Here is a 19,388-nt window from a genome sequence, read left to right as displayed (position 1 = left end):
GAGCATTAGTCAACTCAAATGTCATCACAAAGTTTTCTTAGTGTCCCTCAGGTGTATTAAAGACTGTCTTCCACCCATCCCTCTTTTTAATTCGAATAAGATTATATGTCTTCCTGAGATCCCATTTAGAAAACCATTTTGCCCTGACTATCTGGTTAAAGAAGTCCGGACTGAGAGGGAGAGGATATGGATCCCGGACCATGATCCAATCCTATATGTAAAAATCTAGGCAGGGGTGCGTAACACCCATATTTTTTCTTAAAGAAAAAAACCGCTGCAACGGGAGATGAAGAAGGTCTGATATGGCCATTTGCCAGACTTTTTGCGTTATAGTCCTTCATGGCCTGCCTCTCTGGACCAGAAATAATATATAACCTGCTCTTAGGCAGCTTGGCCCCTGCAATAAGATTACTGGCGCAATCATAATGTCAATGAGGAGGGAGTTCTTGACAACCATATACTAAAAACACATCCCTGAAGTCAGGTATTCCGGCAAAGACTGAGTATCCACCCTAGCTAGCCAGGTACCCAAGCAGTGTTCATAACAGTACTCGCTCCATCTTACCACCTCCCGAGTCGGCCAGGCCACTACGGGATTGTGCAGAGTAAGCAAAGGTAGTCCAAGAACCTCAGGAGGGGGCAAGCCCTGTATCACATAGCAATCAATTAACTCTGTGTGCATGGCCCCTACCTGGGTCATTCCATGGTAACTTGCGTTACTTTCACAAGCCAAAAACTGGCTACAGACTGTTCTTTGAAGGCAGGCACAAAAAGGATTGAATGTATATTGTACATTAAACTATTTTCAATAGATTTCAACACAGTTTGATTTTTCAATAATAACACTGCATTTTGTATTTAACTTTATTACTTGGTAACTTACGTTACAAAAAAAGGAAAGGCAATTGTCCTTCATGAGTCTGCCAAATTATCTGTTCTAGTAAACAGGGGAGAAGCACTATTTTTATTGTATTAAAACACCATAGTCCCAGTAACTTTAAAAAATTTATTTTAACCTCTCAAGTTAAAAGCAACAGTTTTTATTACAAGAAATATAGATAACTTGCGTTACCGCACAGTATCGTAACTTTCGTTACTAAGCTGATGGTAACTTACATTACAGTAAGTTACCATCAAATGGATTAAACTTATTGTATAGTAACTTAGCATCATCTTTGTAAGGTAAGTTACTATATTGTGTTGTAATGTAAGCTACCATGAAATGACCCAGCTGCAGATGTATAATTTGAATGACATTAATAAAATACCCCTGGGGTATACTCCAGGGTGCAGAGTCAATGGCGATTATGGGTATTGGTCTAGACAGTTTGTGGCTTGAGAACCTGGTCCTGGACAAACCGGGCGTCAGTCAGATTAAAACCTGTCCCACTGTCCACAAAGGCTGAAATAACTCCCTAACCCCCCCTTTATACCCTCGTAGAACCTTATTAATTTCTCCTGCGCTGTATGGTAATCTTTTCGGTCCTGTCTGATGAGTGTTGCTTCGGGCCGCTCCATCCCAGAAGATAGAAGTGTGCATGTGCCAGCAAACGTATTTCTGGTACATGGAAGTAGTTGCTGTATGAGCCAGAAATGCGTGTGCGGGGCATGCACACTTCTGCTTTCATTCTTTGCCCGCAGTTGGGCAAAGCATACAGTGCAGGCGCAATACGCAATATGTCCAAGCAGGCGTGAGATGTCGCACAGATGTGGATCATATTCCACATCAATTAAAGAAGTGGGACGGCGAGCAGCAGCCGGAGGGAGGGATGGAGAGGCCAGAAGCAACACCCATCGGACCGGACGAAGAAGATTATCCTACAGCGTGGAAGAAATTAACCCCTGAACGACCTTAGGAATTTTAGTTTTTGCATTTTCATTTTTTGCTCCCCTTCTTCCCAGAGCCATATCTTTTTTTATTTTTTGGTCAAAGTGGCCACGTGAGGGCTTGTTTTTTGCCGGACAAGTTGTACCTTTTAACGTCTTCGTTGGTTTTAACATATAGTGTACTGGAAAACTGGAAAAACCAAGTGCGTTGAAATGTAAAAAAAAAAGTGCAATCCCACAGTTTTTTTTACCATGTTCGCTAAATGCTAAAACTACCTGCAATTATGTTTCTCCAGGTCATTACAAGTTCAGAGACACCAAACATGTCTAGGTTCTTTTTTTATTTAAGAGGTGAAAAAAAAAAAAAAAAGTTGCGCCATTTTCCAATACCCATAGCATCTCCATTTTTCGTGATCTCTGGTTAGGTGAGGGCTTATTTTCTTGCGTGACAAGCTGATGTTTTTAATTATACCAATTTGGTGTAGATACAATCTTTTGATCGCCCGTTGTGGTGACCCAAAAAAAAAAAACAACTAATTCTGGCGTTTTAAATTTTTTTTTTTAACATTACGCCATTTAGCGATTGGCTTCTTTTTTTTTTTTATATTGATCGGGTGATTCTGAACGCGGCAATACCAAATGTGTATGTTTTTGTTTTTTTTTGTTATTGTTTTATTTTGAATTGGTCGAAAGGGTGGTGTTTTGAACTTTTATATTTTTTAATCTTTTTTTTAATATTTTTAAAAACATTTTCTTTTACTTTTTGTATGCTTCAATAGTCTCCCCATAGGAGACTAGAAGCTGTAGTACTTTGATCGGCTCTCCTACATATACGCAATGATCAGATCGCCTGTATGTAGCAAAAATGCTCTCTTGGTATGAGCCACCACGTGGCGCTTATAGCAATCCGGCAGTGACAACCATAGAGGTCTGCCAACCCATCGGTGACCTGCGATCATGTGATGAGGTCACCGATGGGTGGGATTTCCGGCGCTCTTGCCAGATGTGCAAGTTAAATGCTGCTGTCAGTGCTTGACAGCGGCATTTAACTAGTTAACAGCCGTGGGTGAGTCGCGATTCCACCAGCGGCTATTGCGGGCACATGTCAGCTGTATATATCAGCTGTCATTCGCCCGGAAAGGTGCGGGCTCAGCGCTGGAGTCCGCACCGGACAGGGGGGTCCGACATCGGCGTACTAATGTGCCCAATGTCGGAAAGGGGTTCAAAAAGATTTTTCATGGGTATACAGGGAGAGTCAGGGGGTTATATACATTGTGTTCCAAATTATTATGCAGAAAGAGTTTAGGAGTGATAAGGTTAGAATTTTTTTGTTTGTCATTTAAACTCATTGATGGTGATGTGTGTCAGGGCTCTTTATATCACTGAAAGCAATTGCAGATACCTGTGCAAATTAGTTTGGCAGGTGTGTCCAAATAAAGGCAAGACTACTTAAGAAGGCTGTTCCACATTATTAAGCAGCCTACATTTTTGGCCAAAATGGGAAAGAAAAAGGATGTGTCGGCTGCTGAGAAGCAACAAATTGTGGAGTATTTAGGTAAAGGTGTGAAGGAGAAAATGTCTAATGAAATCAATTATTAAACCTTATATAAGTCAGTTCAGATATAATGTAACAAGATGGCCGATTGTGTCTTTGAAACTGTCTTGAAGATTCTTGAAACGGTCTAATCTTTGGAATGCAGGAGTGAAGAAACTGAATACCCCATATTTGGAATGAACCAATCAGAGTGACTGACTATTCTGAAGTTGTGCGACCTCCCCCATTTCCTGTTTTTACTATCTTCCTTTGTTAGAATAAACTGGTTGTGAATAAGCCATCACTGAGTGAGGAGTGTGTGTATCGTCTCTGTGAATTTGATACATTCTGGGCCTCAAAGCTAGCACTCAGCTTATATTTGGTCAGGTACAAGCAATCATATAGATCTCCCTTTAAGAGATCACCCTCACAAAGGCATGACTACAATCAACATTGCCAAGACACTTCATCGTGATCATCGCACAATCAAGAAGTATGTAGCTGATTCCCAGCACACACGTGTGCGTGCTGATAAGGAAAAATTGAGGACCCTTTCCAACAGGCAATTGCGTAAGGTTAAAAGAGCAGCTGCAAAAATGCCTTGTCATAGCAGCAGACAAGTTTTTGAAGCTGCTGGTGCCTCCAACGTCCCCAGAACAACAAGATGCAGGGTCCTTCAGAGGTGCGTAAGCCATCCTGTCAACCACCTCTATCCACTGCACACAAGCAGAAACAGCTCCAGTGGGCCAAACGATACATGAAGACTGACTTCCAAACTGTTTTGTTCACCGATGAGTGCCGTGCAACGCTCGATGGTCCAGATGGATGGACTGGAGGCTGGCTGGTTGATGGACACCCCATAAAAACACGGCTAAGGCGCCAACAAGGAGGAGGTAAAGTAATGTTTTGGGCTGGAATCATGGGGAGAGAGATTGTTGGCCCCTTTATGATCCCTGAAGGGGTAAAGATGAACTCCATAATCTATGTGGAGTTTCTAAAAACACTTCCTGCCATGGTTCAAGAGGAAGAACCGTGCTTTCCGCAGCAAGATCATTTTCATGCATGATAATGCACCGTCTCATGCTGCAAAAAACACACCTGCATCTCTGGCTGCTATGGGCATAAAAGAGGACAAACTTATGGTGTGGCCACCATCTTCCCCTGACCTCAACCCCTTTGAGAACCTCTGGAGCATCATCAAAAGGAGTGTCTGTGATGGCGGGAGGCAATTCACATCTAAGCAACAGCTCTGGGAGGGTATTCTGTCCACATGCAAAACAATTGAAGCAGAAACCATCCCAAAACTGACAAATTCAATGGACGAGAGAGTCCAGAAGCTTCTTTCAAACAAGGGGTCCTATGTGCAAATGTAACATCACCTAGAATAAAGTTTTCACTTGAAAACGGTTTGATTTCATTTTTAATAAGCTGATAATGCTTATAACTTCACAATTGACCATTTTTTTGTTCAAAATAAAATAAAAAAGGTTGAAAACACTGCTGTGCATAATAATTTGGAACATGCATTTTGAGTGTTTATTTTTTTAAAAAAGATACTGTTTTCATAGGCAGTTTGTTCCAAAACATTGCAATTATACTAGAATAGTAGATGACTGGAAAATAACAATGACTGCAATTCAGATAGGTAATTTAGAGAAAATATGAGGAAATATTATTTGCATAATAATTTGGAACACAGTGTAAGGATTTAGGGAATGCAGCGCAGACACTGAATAAGGTGATATTTTTAGCTATGTCACAAAACTGGTGACAGGTTCCCTTTAAAATAAAGTTTACAAGCCTCCCTGACAACAACAAACTTATCCCGACCCACAGAAAACCTATCTGGTAAAGCGATCTTGGGCTCCAAAAGGGGTTGCCTGAGAACTATGGGCCCTAAACCTGAAATGTTGGGGTGCTGCAAAATAAGTCTTCCACCTCTAGGCTGAATTTCTACAGTTGCCCTGCGATAACAGTGACCAGATCCATAATGGATCAAAAAGGTATGGGCCAGTGTCACAAAGGTGTTGGAACTTTGGGTCCTTAACAGGTCCCTGTTCCCCGGATTACTCTTGAAGGTAGAGACACTGGATTCTCATGCCTTGCTATATCTTCCCTGATCTGTCCCCTCCCCCACCCAGGGTAGTGGGGAGCTGAAGTGTATGGGAACACACTAATCAAACAAACAAGGCAAGACGGACAGGGATAAATGAATATGCCAGCCATACAAAATACACACACCAAACAACAGAGTGGGACACAAGGGAGTTAAGGAAGGAAAAAACAAATAGGAGAGGATAAGGATGTGCCCATAGACAAAACTCCAAGCAACACTCTCCTAAGGCCTCTTTCACACTTATGTCTTTGAGCTCCCGTCGAAATCCACCGATTTTTTTAAAAAACAGGATCCAGCAAATTTTTCTGCTGGATCCTGTTTTTTCTCATAGACTTGTATTGGCGACGGATTGTGACGGATGGCCATCCGTTTCATCCGTCGTGCACTGGATCCGTCGGAAAATTGCTGTCTGTCGGGCGGGGACAACGCACAGAGGAACTTTTTTTTTGTATGTCGGAAAATCGCTCTGCGACGGATCCTGCGCTGCCCGTCGTTGGCTATAATGGAAGCCTATGGACGCAGGATCCATCGCTGACTGTCAAAAGCAGGAATCCAGCGACGGGTTCTGTCTTTTGAAACTGAGCATGCGTGGAAGAATTTCCAGTCAGGGAAATTCTCTCTCGCTCCCTCTCTCTTTTTACTATTGATGCTGCCTATGCAGCATCAATAGTAACAAGATATAATGTTAAAAATAATAATAATTAAAAAAAAAAATCGCAATATTCTTACCTTCCGGCGTCCCGCGCAGCGTTACCGATTCTCGCGATGGTCCTGGCAGCTGGCGTTCCCAGTAATGCATTGCAAAATGACCCGATGACGTCGCGAGACCGCGACATCATCAGAGGTCATTGCACGGAAGGCATTACTGGGAACGGGAGCTGCCAGGAGCATCGGTAAAGCTGCGCGGGACGCCGGAAGGTAGAAATATTGCGGGTTTTTTTATTATTATTTTTAACCTGGGTTGTGTTGTGTATGTGTATGTATGCATACACAACAGGTGCACATAGCCTCGACAGGTTCGTCAGAAAAACGGGCCCAGTGCACCCGTTTTTTACAGTCTGCACAGAATCCGTCTTTTCAACATTTTCCTGTGCAGATTGTAAAAACGGAAGTGTGAAAGAAGCCTTAGCTATCTCTAAACAACTCCAACCACGAACTACACCTCCATCTTTTGCACCAGGCAGTAAGAACTTACACTGGCAAACCCTAAGTGCCAGAGGTGAGCATATATAGCAGACTGGAGTGGCCAAAACTGAACATCTAAGACAATCCTAGTAGGAAAGCTCCAGCAGCTTCACCTGAACAGATTAAACCTTGCACTGCTAGCAAGGAAAAAAACTGCACTGTTTAATTCAATGGTGAAGCACTTCTAACCAGCGCAGGAGTGCGTGACAGCCCCTCTCTGTCTCGGTATCCCCATGACACTTACTCCCTCATTGGTGGCTGTACAAAGGAGAGATGACAGAAAAGGCTGTGCTTATTATTGCAGATGTCGCTTGTAGGTTATCCCTCCTTACCCATTCACAGAATCAGGAAGAAAAACTATTCATAACTATTCATGCTACTCCCCAACTTAAAACGAGTGCTACAACTCAAATATTGCACATGTCTGGTATCATTAGTGCTTTAATATGGGCTACAATATGATACCAAGATTTAAGCCCATACATTTTACGGGCGACTAGTGTTTTTCTGCAAGATTTATAACATTCTTGGCAGGGTAAGGATTAAAAAATATTCTCTATGTTCAGAGCCGCACTCTGGAAACTACGATGAAGATGGAATAAACTTGGAAGAAATCCGTGAATTTGCCAAGGATTTTAAGATCCGGCGTTTATCTCTTGGTCTGACACAGACGCAGGTGGGTCAAGCACTGACAGCCACTGAAGGACCTGCATACAGTCAATCGGCCATCTGTCGGTAAGGTTCAAGGTTCATTGGCAAAGATTTCAATGTATAATACAGATATTTTGTTTTCTGGTACTTGGTGACCTGATTTAATAACCTGGACTAATGCTTCATTCTTTGCTTGAATTAGTTTTGAGCTCCCCCACTGAGTAGCTGGATGACATCACATCTACTCAAGCAGCCTTATCGCGCTAATTCTTGCAGATAACATTTCTTTTTTCACAGTGAATGTCACAATAAGGCCACATGCACAAGAGCAGTATTTGATGAGTTTTTTACCTTATTATTTTATAAGCCAAAATCAGGAGTGGGTGATAGAAACGTCACCACTTCTGCATTTATTACACTTTTACTCTGATTGTTCCTCTCCTGGCTTTAACTTACAAATACTGAGGTTAAAAACTTATCAAATGCTGAACTTGTGCACGTAGCCTTAGGCTATATGCACACATTGCGGATTTGACTGTGGAATTTTCTGTGCAGATTCTGCATTTCTTGGCAGAAAACGCAGGTCAGAAATTGCGCGTTTTTTGTGCGTTTTTTTTTTTGCGGATTTTATCTTTTTTTTTACCCCTGCGGATTTCTATTATGGAATGGGTGCAAAAATGCAGCAGATCCGCCAAAAGAATTGACATGCTCCTTTTTTTTAATCTGCTGCGTTTTCTGTGCGGATTTTTCCGCACCATTAGCAGAGCATTTTTTTTTAATTTTTTTTACCATTTATTTACATTGTACTGTAAATCACTTGTGGATCTGCAGCATTTCTGAGCAGAAAAAAACGCTGTGGATCCGCAGGAAATCTGCAACATGTGCACATACCTTATAGTGACATTAGTTTTTTAAATGGAATCTGGATATATCACTGGTCGTTTGTAATAGTGAGAACTTGTCCTAGATCAAATGCATATGAAAAACAAAAAATGTCCTACAGGAGGCAGACAGGACTAAATGATAGAATATGCTGCTTCCATTCTCGTAACTCTTGGGGTTCCCGATTATCAGCGTGTCTGAACGTGCTAGCAATTACCCCACATACGAGCAAAACAGTCATCGGGTGAAATGATTTTTAAAGTACCTTAAAAGTCAATGTTCTGGGCAGCACATCATCCTGTGTAACCAGTTGATGTGCTGCAGAGAACATGTTCCTCTATGCTCACTGAACGATTGTTTCTAATGGGGTTGTCCGGTCTTCTGATAAAACTCTGCACTCACTGTCACTGTAGACTTCCTAATCCTTGCAGCGTTTGCGCCACACTCTATTAGGATTCTACGGTGCCAGCGAGAGAGTTCAGTCATGTGATTTCAAGTATGTTATTTGCACGCGTGGTTACGTGCAGTCTAGGCCTGCTCAGTCTCGCTCAATTCAAATGAATTGCATGAGGCCTAGTACATTTAGTTGGAATGTGGCTGGAAGTATGCAAATTACATACTTGCTGCCACGTGACTTCCTGCTCTCGACAGCAGTATCGCTCGCGCTGTGAGGATTCAGAAGCCTATCTATATATATATATAATCGTCTAAGGGGCACTTCTGTCTGTTTGTCTGTCTGTCACGGAAATCCCGCGTCGCTGATTCAGCGACGGGCACAGTCCGGCCGCGAATTCGCCCCTTCCTACTCTGTCAGGGCCCCCTCCAGTCAGCGCTCACACAGGGTTAATGGCTGTGTTACACCGCGTAATGCCACGGTGTAACGCAGTCCGTTAACGCTGCTATTAACCCTGTGTGACCAACTTTTTACTATTGATGCTGCCTATGCAGCATCAATAGTAAAAAGATCTAATGTTAAAAATAATTTAAAAAAAAGGAAAATCATTATATACTCACCTTCCGGCGCCTTTCCCGCTCCTCGTGACGCTCCGGGCCATGCATTGCGGTCTCGCGAGATGATGACTTAGCGGTATCCCGAGACCGCTATGTCATTATCTCGCGAGACCACAATGCATTCTTGGGACCGGAGCGTCGCGAGGAGCATCGCTAAACGCCTCGCCTGGATCCGGGGGCCGCCGGAAGGTGAGTATATAACTATTTTTTATTTTAATTCTTTTTTTTTAACAGGGATAAGGTTGCCCACGTTGCTATATACTACGTGGGCTGTGTTATATACTACATGGGCTGTGTTATATACTGAGTGGGCTGTGTTATATACTATGTCTCTAAGCTATATACTACGTGGGCTGTGCTATATACTACATCGCTGTGCTATATACTACGTGGGCTGTGTTATATACTGCATGAGCTGTGTTATATACTGTGTCTCTGCTATATATTACGTGGGCTGTGCAGTATATTGCCCAGCCACGTAGTATATAGCACAGCCCACGTAGTATATAACACAGCCCACGCAGTGTATAACAGCCCACGTAGTATATAGCACAGCCCACGTAGTATATAACAGAGTCCACGTAGTATATAACACAGCCACGTAGTATATAGCACAGCCACGTAGTATACAGCACAGCCACGTAGTATATAGCACAGCCCATAGTATATAGCACAGCTCACACAGTATATAACACAGCCACGTAGTATATTGCCCAGCCACGTAATATATTACGTGGCTGTGTTATATACTGTGTGAGCTGTGCTATATACTATGGGCTGTGCTATATACTACGTGGCTGTGCTGTATACTACGTGGCTGTGCTATATACTACGTGGCTGTGTTATATACTACGTGGACTCTGTTATATACTACGTGGGCTGTGCTATATACTACGTGGGCTGTTATACACTGCGTGGGCTGTGTTATATACTACGTGGGCTGTGCTATATACTACGTGGTCTGTGTTATACACTGCGTGGGCTGTGCTATATATTACATGGGCTGTGCTATATACTACATGGGCTGTGCTATATACTACGTGGCTGTGTTATATGCTACGTGGGCTGTGCTATATGCTACGTGGCTGTGCTATATGCTGCGTGGGCTGTGTTATATGCTACTTGGCTGTGGTATATTTCTCTGCTGTATCTGTGCATCATGAATCGTGGTATGTGTTAAAGAGGGTGGCCCACTGAGACTCTTTAGCCCGAGGGGCCCTCAAAAACCTGGAGCCGGCCCTGGCTTCACTGATTGTTTGCGGCCGGCTGGGCGTGACCAATCAGCGACAGGCGCAGTCCGGCCGCGAATTGGCGCGGAATTTGAACCACGCTTCGCTAATTGGTCATGCCCAGCCGGCCGAATTCTGTGTATAAATTGCATTATTCTGAAAACTTCATAAATACCTACATATTCTAGAATACCCAATGCGTTAGAATCGGGCCACCATCTAGTCTATTTATATAATTGCCTTGTAATGTTTTAATTTCCTGTTCTGTCCAGATGTCACCGTATCCCAGAATTCCAAGCGGAGGAAGTTCACCGACCGCCATATTGGGACACCCAAGTGATGGGTGTCTCAATAGGGAAACTGCTGCTGGTACTAACCTATTGCGTGGTACCACCAGCGGAACACCGTCACACCACACACTCACGCAGCCTCTTGCGAGGTACCACTAGCGGAACACCGTCGCGAACACGCTGCCGCCGGGATCAGCCGAATGATTCTCTGACTGCCGCCATCTTTGTACAGGAGGAGTGCATGTGCAGTTTTAATGTGACGGCTGCTACCTGTCTGCACAAAGATGGAGGTGGTCTGGTTTGCTGCGCCTGGCCGAATTACGCACAGGTGCAGTGAATCATTCGGCTGATCCCGGTGGCAGATGTGCGACGTGTCTACAGGCAGAGGAAGCCGGTCACATTAAAGGGTTTTCCCACGAACGAAAGTTCATTTTAAAAATTGACTGTGTCTGACCGTGTAAGGAGCATGCCACATCTCCTGGGCAGGGGAGGAAGCAAAAGACTATACTGACATTACAGCATGGGATCACAGAGGATTCATTTTGTGAGGTAAAATATTTCACCGACTTTTTAAAAAATATTTTACCTCACAAAATGTATCCCCTGCGATCTCCTGCTGTAACGTCAGTATTGTCTTTTGCTTCCTCCCCTGCCACGGTCAGACACAGACAATTTTTAAAATGAACTTTTGTTGGTGGGAAAACCCCTTTAAAAGCAAATATCAATGCCAACATGGCTCCTCATAAAAAGTACGCCATTGACAATGAAAGGAAAGCAGCAAAGGCACAACGTCGAAGACAACAAAGGGCAAATGAGACTCTTGAAGAGCAAAAGCATCGCTGGGACAAAAACAATGCATATAAGCTTAGGCGTCAAGCACGAGTCCCCTGATGCAAAAGTCATTAGTTTATCACAGGATGCCATTAGGCAACAACAGTGCCGCATGCCTGCCCCCATCGTGACATTACCGCCCTCCCGATGCGATAGCATTAGACCTTCATCTAGTAGTTACATACTTGTAAAGTGACATCAGACTTTTAGTAGAAGACCAAACAACCACTTTAACTGGACAGTCTGCACTTTCATGTGCACAGAACGATGAACAGGCGATAGAGTATAAATCCCGCTTTTAGACAGATCTGTTTGAATTCATCCTTGTTTAACTCGTACTGAAAAAAAACAAAAACCTAAAGCCATGATTGTTTGGTCAGTATTGGCAGTATAGATACTCTTTAAGACCGTTTTGATAAATGAGGCGCACTGATCCTTGTATGTAGTTACCCCATTAATATGCACCCAAGTACTGAAGTTCACAGCAGTCAATAATTTGAAATGTCCCATGTATTGAACAATGTAAAGTGAGCGCTATTGTCAGCAGTTACTATGGTTATCACTATAATAATTTGTTGACTCATTGCCTTCTCCTTCCTAGCTGTGATTATGTATAATTACTCCCACATACATGACTTTTTGTCTACAATTCTCGCCATACAATAAAGCTCAATATTGCTTTGCTACTGCAGTAGGACTGATAACAATGTCCCTCTCTTTAGGATATGTTCACACATATACTGTAGGCATATATTGTATCAGCAAAGTGGATGACTATTTAATAAATCTCATCTATACACTGCCAAATCATTTCCACACTGAAACTGACATAGATTCAAATCAATTTTTTCTGTAGTCTTATACCACTGATTTCACCCTTAGCAAAGTAAAGGGAGAAATGCATGGAAAAAACTGCACGTAAAATATTTTGTCGCAAAATTTGTGGCAAAATACACTGCAGATTTTTTTGGCTCGAGTTCTGGAATATGTGGGCGTAGCCTAAATAGTAACATCCATCGAAACAGATTTAAAGCCAATCTCGTGGGTGATGCGTGCTGCCCAAACAGCTGCACCAAACAGGGACAGGCTCTAACATTGCAGACGAGCTGGACAATCAGTATGTCCCATTTCATAACTTTCTGGCTGCCAGCTGTGGCCAGTAGAAAAAGCGTAAATGGAGGACCGGATATGTAAAACAAATCACCTAAAACTATAACATGCTTATTAATACTCACCTACCAGTCCCCACCGAGATCCAGCGAGGCCACTGCAAGGACCGCACAACCACAGAAAGAGGAGACTTCACCTCAACCAGTTGCCAGACTGCTGTTGTCTGTGATTAGCTGCAGCGGTCAAGGGACTCGAGCAGCACGTCATCGCATGGGCGGACATACCGCCGGTACAACCGGTGCGGCTGCACTGGGGCCCAGAGGCTCCGGGGGGCCCCTGCAGGGCAGCTATTAATGAGGGCTATCTGGCCAGTTTATCTGGCTCCAAGTCTCCGGGGGCCCCTAGCCAGATCGCCCTCATGTGCGGCGGGCAGGGAGCAATCCCTGCAGCTCCGCTACCTGCAACAGAGAATGGGAGCAGAGCTGCAGGGAATGGATCCATCTCGCTCTCACTTCCCACCTTTTCTTGCTGCAGTGCGAGTGCTGACTGAACGATCCTTCCACAATCCTCCGCGCATTGTGGGGGGCGGGGCCACAAGATCCCGGGAAATTTAGAGGCCCATTTGCACGGCTGCTCCCGACACCTGGCAACCACAAGCACAACCGGGGCCCCCAGGTGCCAGGCGCGTAGTCCGGTGCAGGTAAGGAGCGGGTGTCCGTCCCCGAGGTGGTGGGAATTCGGATATGAAGCAACGAGGACGAGATGTCTGCTGTATAACTGGGGGGACAGACCATATACTGGCACCATATACCTGAGGGAGCAGAAGTCCCAGCATGCCCACCAGCCTGGATCTGGAGCTTTATGGCTCACACAACAGTGGCTGAATTACATCATCATTCAGCGTCGCAGCTGTGCGAGACAGGAAGCTGCCAGTGATGGTGTGCTTCAGAATACCATGTGCAGAGGTGAGGTGAGGTGTGTCTGTGTATGCAGAGAGGTGAATGGTGCTGTGTGTGTGTGTATGCAGAGAGGTGAATAGTGGTGTGTGTGTGTGTGTGTGTGTGTGTGTGTGTGTATGCAGAGAGGTGAATTGTGCTGTGTGTGTCTGTGTAGGTGGAGGAGAGGCAATGAGGTGGTGATGGGGCAGAAGGCAATGATTGGGTTGACAGAGAGGGCAATGATGTGGAAGAAAGCATTGATTGGGTTGACAGAGAGGGCAATGATGGGGGGATGGGGCAGAAGGCAATGATTGGATTGACAGAGAGCAATGCTGGGGATGATGGGGCGGAAAGCAACGATTGGATTGATGGAGAGGGCAATGATGGGTGATGGGGAGGAGGAAATGATGGAGGTGGTGAATGGGCAATAATGGGGGTGGAGGGGGAGGAGGAAATGATGGAGGTGGTGAAATGGGTAATGATGGGGTGGTGGGGGAGAAGGCAATGATGGTGGCAGTGGAAAGGACAATGATGGGGTGATGGGGAGGAGGCAATGATGGAGCTGGTGAAATGGGCAATAATGGGGTGGTGGGGAGAAAGCAATAATGGAGGTCGTGAAGAGGGCAATCATGGAGGTGAGGGAGAGGGCAATAATGGGATTCTGGGTGAGGAGGACAATGAGGGGTGTGGGGGATTGGGATGGGAGGAAGGGGATTTATAATGGATTTAGGAACAGGGAAAGGTGGAGGAAACGTTATTGTCGACTATTATGTCTAACACAGTCCCTTACTATAAAGTGTACCTACTTATGTATAGCACAGTCCCTTAGTGTGTGTGTGTGTGCGCGCGTATTATATATATATATAGCTTTGTTGCCTTAAAAGGGGGGGGGGGCCAGACACAGGGGCCCCAAGCTGTCTGTGTCCGCCCCTGCGTCATCGGTAGTTTTTCTAATGGGACAATTGAAAGCTACCTGACCACTGCAAAGATAAAGCCGTGTGCACTACTACTGGTGGTGCCCAGGTAGGTTCCCACACCATGTGATACTAAAAGAAAGAACCTGGCACTCAACTTAATGCTTGTGAGATTTTAATCGTAGTAGCCAAAACTTATTCACGCTGATAGGTGCTGTGCTTGTGTCCAGACAAGCTGGGATACTGTGTCTGGACACAAGCACAGCACCTATCAGCGTGAATAAGTCCATTCTGTGTGCCTAAACCTATCTGCGCAAATACCAGACGCAGACCATGCTGTGCCTTATATGACACTACAGTCATTTACTTTTTTCATCATAGTACGTAACTGATGAAGGTCCAGATATAGGACCGAAACGTTTTGGCTACTACGATTAAAATCTCACAAGCATTAAGTTGAGTGCCAGGTTCTTTCTTTTATTACCTGACCACTGCAGTCACAGGCCACAGTGGTCTAATGGTTGGTTGAACAGTGACTCATACACTTCCTGCACCGGTGCGAACCACGGAATGGCCTGTGATGGAACCAGGCAGGTGGCAAAAGTTGAGTATTAATGAATTTGTTAATTTTTACACATCCGGTGTAGTCTTGAGCATGTCACTAGAATTGGCAATCTTTGTCCACTGTTCCTTGCAGTAGTGTTCCAAATCTTAGATTGCTAGGGCATCTCAAGTCACAGCGCCCTCTTTACGTCAACCCTCAGATTTTGATTTGGATTCCGGTCTGAGCTCTGACTGAGAGCAGCATTTAGTTGACGCAATTGCTGGGTGTCGGTGGGTAATCGGGCTGAAGGCTCCCATGGCTGCCATCCTTACTTATGGTCTCGTGTTCAACTCGCAATGAGTAAAAATAAGCCCTCAGCAAGCTTCATCGTTGAAAAAATAAAAAGCATACAGGTCTCCAAATCATACTTACTTAGAGAATCTGATACTGCACAATGAATATCTTTAAAAAAAAAAAAAAAAAACAATGGCGGAATCACGTTTTTTGACCATTTTGCTGCATTTGGAAATTTTTTTCCCATTTTTCAGTACATTTTATGGTAAAGTGAATGGTGTTACTAATGATTTACAACTCGTCCGCCAAAAAACAAGCCCTCATATGACTGTTGATGGAAAAATGAAAACAGAATATTATTATAATATATAATAGTATTGTTAAATATGGAATTCAGGCTGCTACCGATTTCTGACCTAAAGTGAAGGAGCTAATCCTAATATATTAAACTATTGCTGTTAATACAATTACAATTGTATACTCTGTATAGTATCATCCTACCCTTTTCTTTGGTTGAATTTAATACATTCAGCTTGGATCACTAAAGTGCAATCCTGCGCAAAGGTATTAAGCAGATGTAGAAAAAAGGCTGCAAAATAAATATGCTTTAAAAAATAGAAGTGTTAATAGTTTATTTTTATCAGTTCACAAAATGCAAAGCAATTGATCAAAAGAGAAATCTAAATTAAAGTAATATTTGGTTTGACTGCCCTTTGCCTTCAAAGCTGCATCAATTCTTCTAAGTACACTTTTACGCAGTTTTTGAAGAAACTCAGCAGGGAGGTTGTTCCAAACATCTTGGAAAACTAACCACAGATCTTCTGTGGATGTAAGCTTGAACAGATCCTTCAGTTTAATCAAGTAATCATGGACAGGCTTAATGATATTGAGATCAGGATTCTGTTCTTCTTTACCCTGAATATAACTCTTAAAGGGGTTGTCCAGGTTTTTTTTCCTATTCTGTGTGTGAACCTGGGTTGCAGAATGCTGATAGTAATATATTCCCTGTCAGCGTTGTGCACCGTTGCCTAGCTACCACACTTGGGCATATAACCAGCTCTCTCCTGATTCTGGAGGAACTGCTCACACTCCGTCTAGAGGACAGATCATTTGCACTGACACAGATGCACTCTGAGCCTGCAGGACAGCTTGAATTTCTTTGGAACTTGATGAGGGCTGCTTATCCACCATCTAGACTATCCTGTGTTGCAACCTTTCTTCAATTTTTCTCTGCCATCCATGTCCAGGGAGATTAGCTACAGTACCATGGATTGTAAATTCCTTGGTTAATATTGCGCACCATGGACAAATTAACATAAAGATCTCTGGAGATGGACTTGTAACCTTGAGATTGTTAATATTTTTCAGCAATTTTAGTTCTCAAGTCCTCAGGCAGTTCTCTTCTCCTCTTTCTATTCTCCATGTTTATTGTGGCACACACAGACACAAAAATCAAAGATTCTGTCAACTTCTCTTTTTATCTGGTTTCAGGTGTGATTTTCATGTTGCCCACACCTGTTACTTGGCACATGTGAGTTTGAATGACCATCATATGCTTGAAATAAAGTTGTTTACCCAGAATTTTGAAAAGGTGCCAACAATTTTTTCCAGTCCATTTTGGGGGTTTTGTGTGAAATTATATCCAGTTTGCTTTTTTGTGTGTATTTGAACAACACGATAAAGGAAATAAGTTTGTGTATAATAAAACATGTGTAATTGCAATAGTTTTCTGGAAGACGTACTTCAAAATTTCAAGGGTGCCAAGACTTCAAGCCATAACTGTACACTGTGTGCAGAATTATTAGGCAAGTTGTATTTTAGAGGATTATTTTTATTATTGATCAACAACTATGTTCTCAATCAACCCAAGAGACTCATAAATATCAAAGCTTATTATTTTTGGGAGTTGGAGTGGGGTTTTTTTTCTTTAGATTTGGCTATCTTAGGAAGATATCTGCTTGTGCAGGTAACTATTACTGTGCAGAATTATTAGGCAACTTAATAAAAACCAAATATATTCCCATCTTACTTGTTTATTTTCACCAGGTAAACCAATATAACTGCCCAAAATTTAGAAATAAACATTTCTGACATGCAAAAACAAAACCCAAAAAAATTAGTGACCAATATAGCCACCTTTCTTTATGATGACACTCAACAGCCTTCCATCCATAGATTCTGTCAGTTGCTTGATCTGTTTACGATCAACATTGCGTGCAGCAGCCACCACAGCCTCCCAGACACTGTTCCGAGAGGTGTACTGTTTTCCCTTCCTGTAGATCTCACATTTTATGAGGGACCACAGGTTCTCTATGGGGTTCAGATCAGGTGAACAAGGGGGCCATGTCATTATTTTTTCTTCTTTGAGACCTTTACTGGCCAGCCACGCTGTGGAGTAGTTGGAGGCATGTGATGGAGCATTGTCCTGCATGAAAATCATGATTTTCTTGAATGATACCGACTTCTTCCTGTACCACTGCTTCAAGAAGTTGTCTTCCAGAAACTGGCAGTAGGTCTGGGAGTTGAGCTTCACTCCATCCTCAACCCGAAAAGGTCCCACAAGTTCATCTTTGATGATACCAGCCCATACCAGTACCCCACCTCGGAGTGTTGCTCTCTGCCCTTTACTGATCCAGACTCTGGCCCATCCGTCTGGTCCATCAAGAGTCACTCTCATTTCATCAGTCCATAAAACCTTTGAAAAGTCAGTCTTAAGATATTTCTTGGCCTAGTCTTGTCGTTTTATCTTATGTTTCTTGTTCAAAGGTGGTCAATTTTCAGCCTTCCTTACCTTGGCCATGTCCCTGAGTATCGCACACCTTGTGCTTTTTGTTACTTCAGTTTCGCTGCAGCTCTGAAATATGGCAAAACTGGTGGCAAATGGCATTTTGGCAGCTTCACGCTTGATTTTCCTCAATTCATGGGCAGTTATTTTACGCCTTTTTTGCCCAACACGCTTCTTGCGATCCTGTTGGCTATTTGCCATGAAACACTTGATTGTTCGGTGGTCACGCTGCAAAAGTTTGGCAATTTCAAGACTGCTGCATCCCTCTGCAAGACATCTCACAATTCTCACAATTTTGGACTTTTCAGAGCCCGTCAAATCTCTCTTCAAAATACAACTTGCCTAATAATTCTGCACACAGTGTACATACATATTGTAGGAATTCACTCGCTCTGGTAGGCATGAGGTAGCAGTCACATAGCCAATGCAAACACATGAGGTTTTTATTGCTTTCCACAGGTTGCACAGCACCCAAAAAGCAAAATCGTAGCCTTGTCCAGGTGCTAACTAAACAGTATAGACCCTGATTACTTCAGACACTGCTTTGCTCACCCCATTTTAATCAAAGAAATCTGCTCTCATCCTTACCAAATACTGATACGTGAGGTTTAGTGCACATTGCCTGTACAGACTCTTTTCAAAAAGATTCTGGCACATTTCTCTCTTCAACCTCAAGACACATCCAGTCTGCTCGGCTCCCCCCAACAGACTGACTTAGATGAACACCAAGCTTGCTGAGCTAGGATTCAACCCTAGCCTTGCTGGAATTGCCACAATATACACTGCTCAAAAAAATAAAGAGAACACTAAAATACCACATCATAGATATCACTGAAAGAAATATTCCAGTTACAAATTTGTATTCATTACATAGTGGAATGCGTTGAGAACAATAAAACATAAAAAATATCAATATAAATAATATCCCATGAACTTCTGGATTTGGAATGATACTCAAAATCAAAGTGGAAAATCAAATTACAGGCTGATCCAACTTCAATGGAAATGCCTCAAGACTAGGAAATTATGCTCAGTAGTGTGTATGACCTCCCTACAACACCTGGGCATGCTCCTGACAAGGCAGCAGATGTTCTGCTGAGGGATCTCTTCCCAGACCTCAAAGCATCAGTCCACTTCTGTACAGTCTGCAACGTGGTGTTGGTGGATGAAACAAGACATCATGTCCCAGATGTGCTCGATTGGATTCAGGTCTGGTGAACGGGCAGGCCAGTCCATAGCATCAATGC

At 43.3% G+C, this 19,388-nt stretch overlaps 1 protein-coding gene across 4 annotated transcripts in view; it reads left to right on the top strand.

Moving 5' to 3' along the window:
- Nucleotides 1–19,388, top strand: part of POU6F1 (POU class 6 homeobox 1) — a 130,516-nt gene that overhangs the window by 91,369 nt on the left and 19,759 nt on the right. For all 4 annotated transcript variants that reach the window (XM_077297835.1, XM_077297832.1, XM_077297834.1 and 1 more), the window contains one exon: nucleotides 7,229–7,397. In XM_077297835.1, coding sequence (XP_077153950.1) covers nucleotides 7,229–7,397 — 169 coding nt within the window. The remainder of the gene's footprint in view (nucleotides 1–7,228; nucleotides 7,398–19,388) is intronic.

The sequence above is a fragment of the Ranitomeya variabilis genome, chromosome 3 (assembly GCF_051348905.1).
Source record: "Ranitomeya variabilis isolate aRanVar5 chromosome 3, aRanVar5.hap1, whole genome shotgun sequence".
Classification (NCBI taxonomy): domain Eukaryota; kingdom Metazoa; phylum Chordata; class Amphibia; order Anura; family Dendrobatidae; genus Ranitomeya; species Ranitomeya variabilis.
Note: the sequence above shows the minus strand (reverse complement) of the source record. Positions and strands in the feature narration are given on the sequence as shown.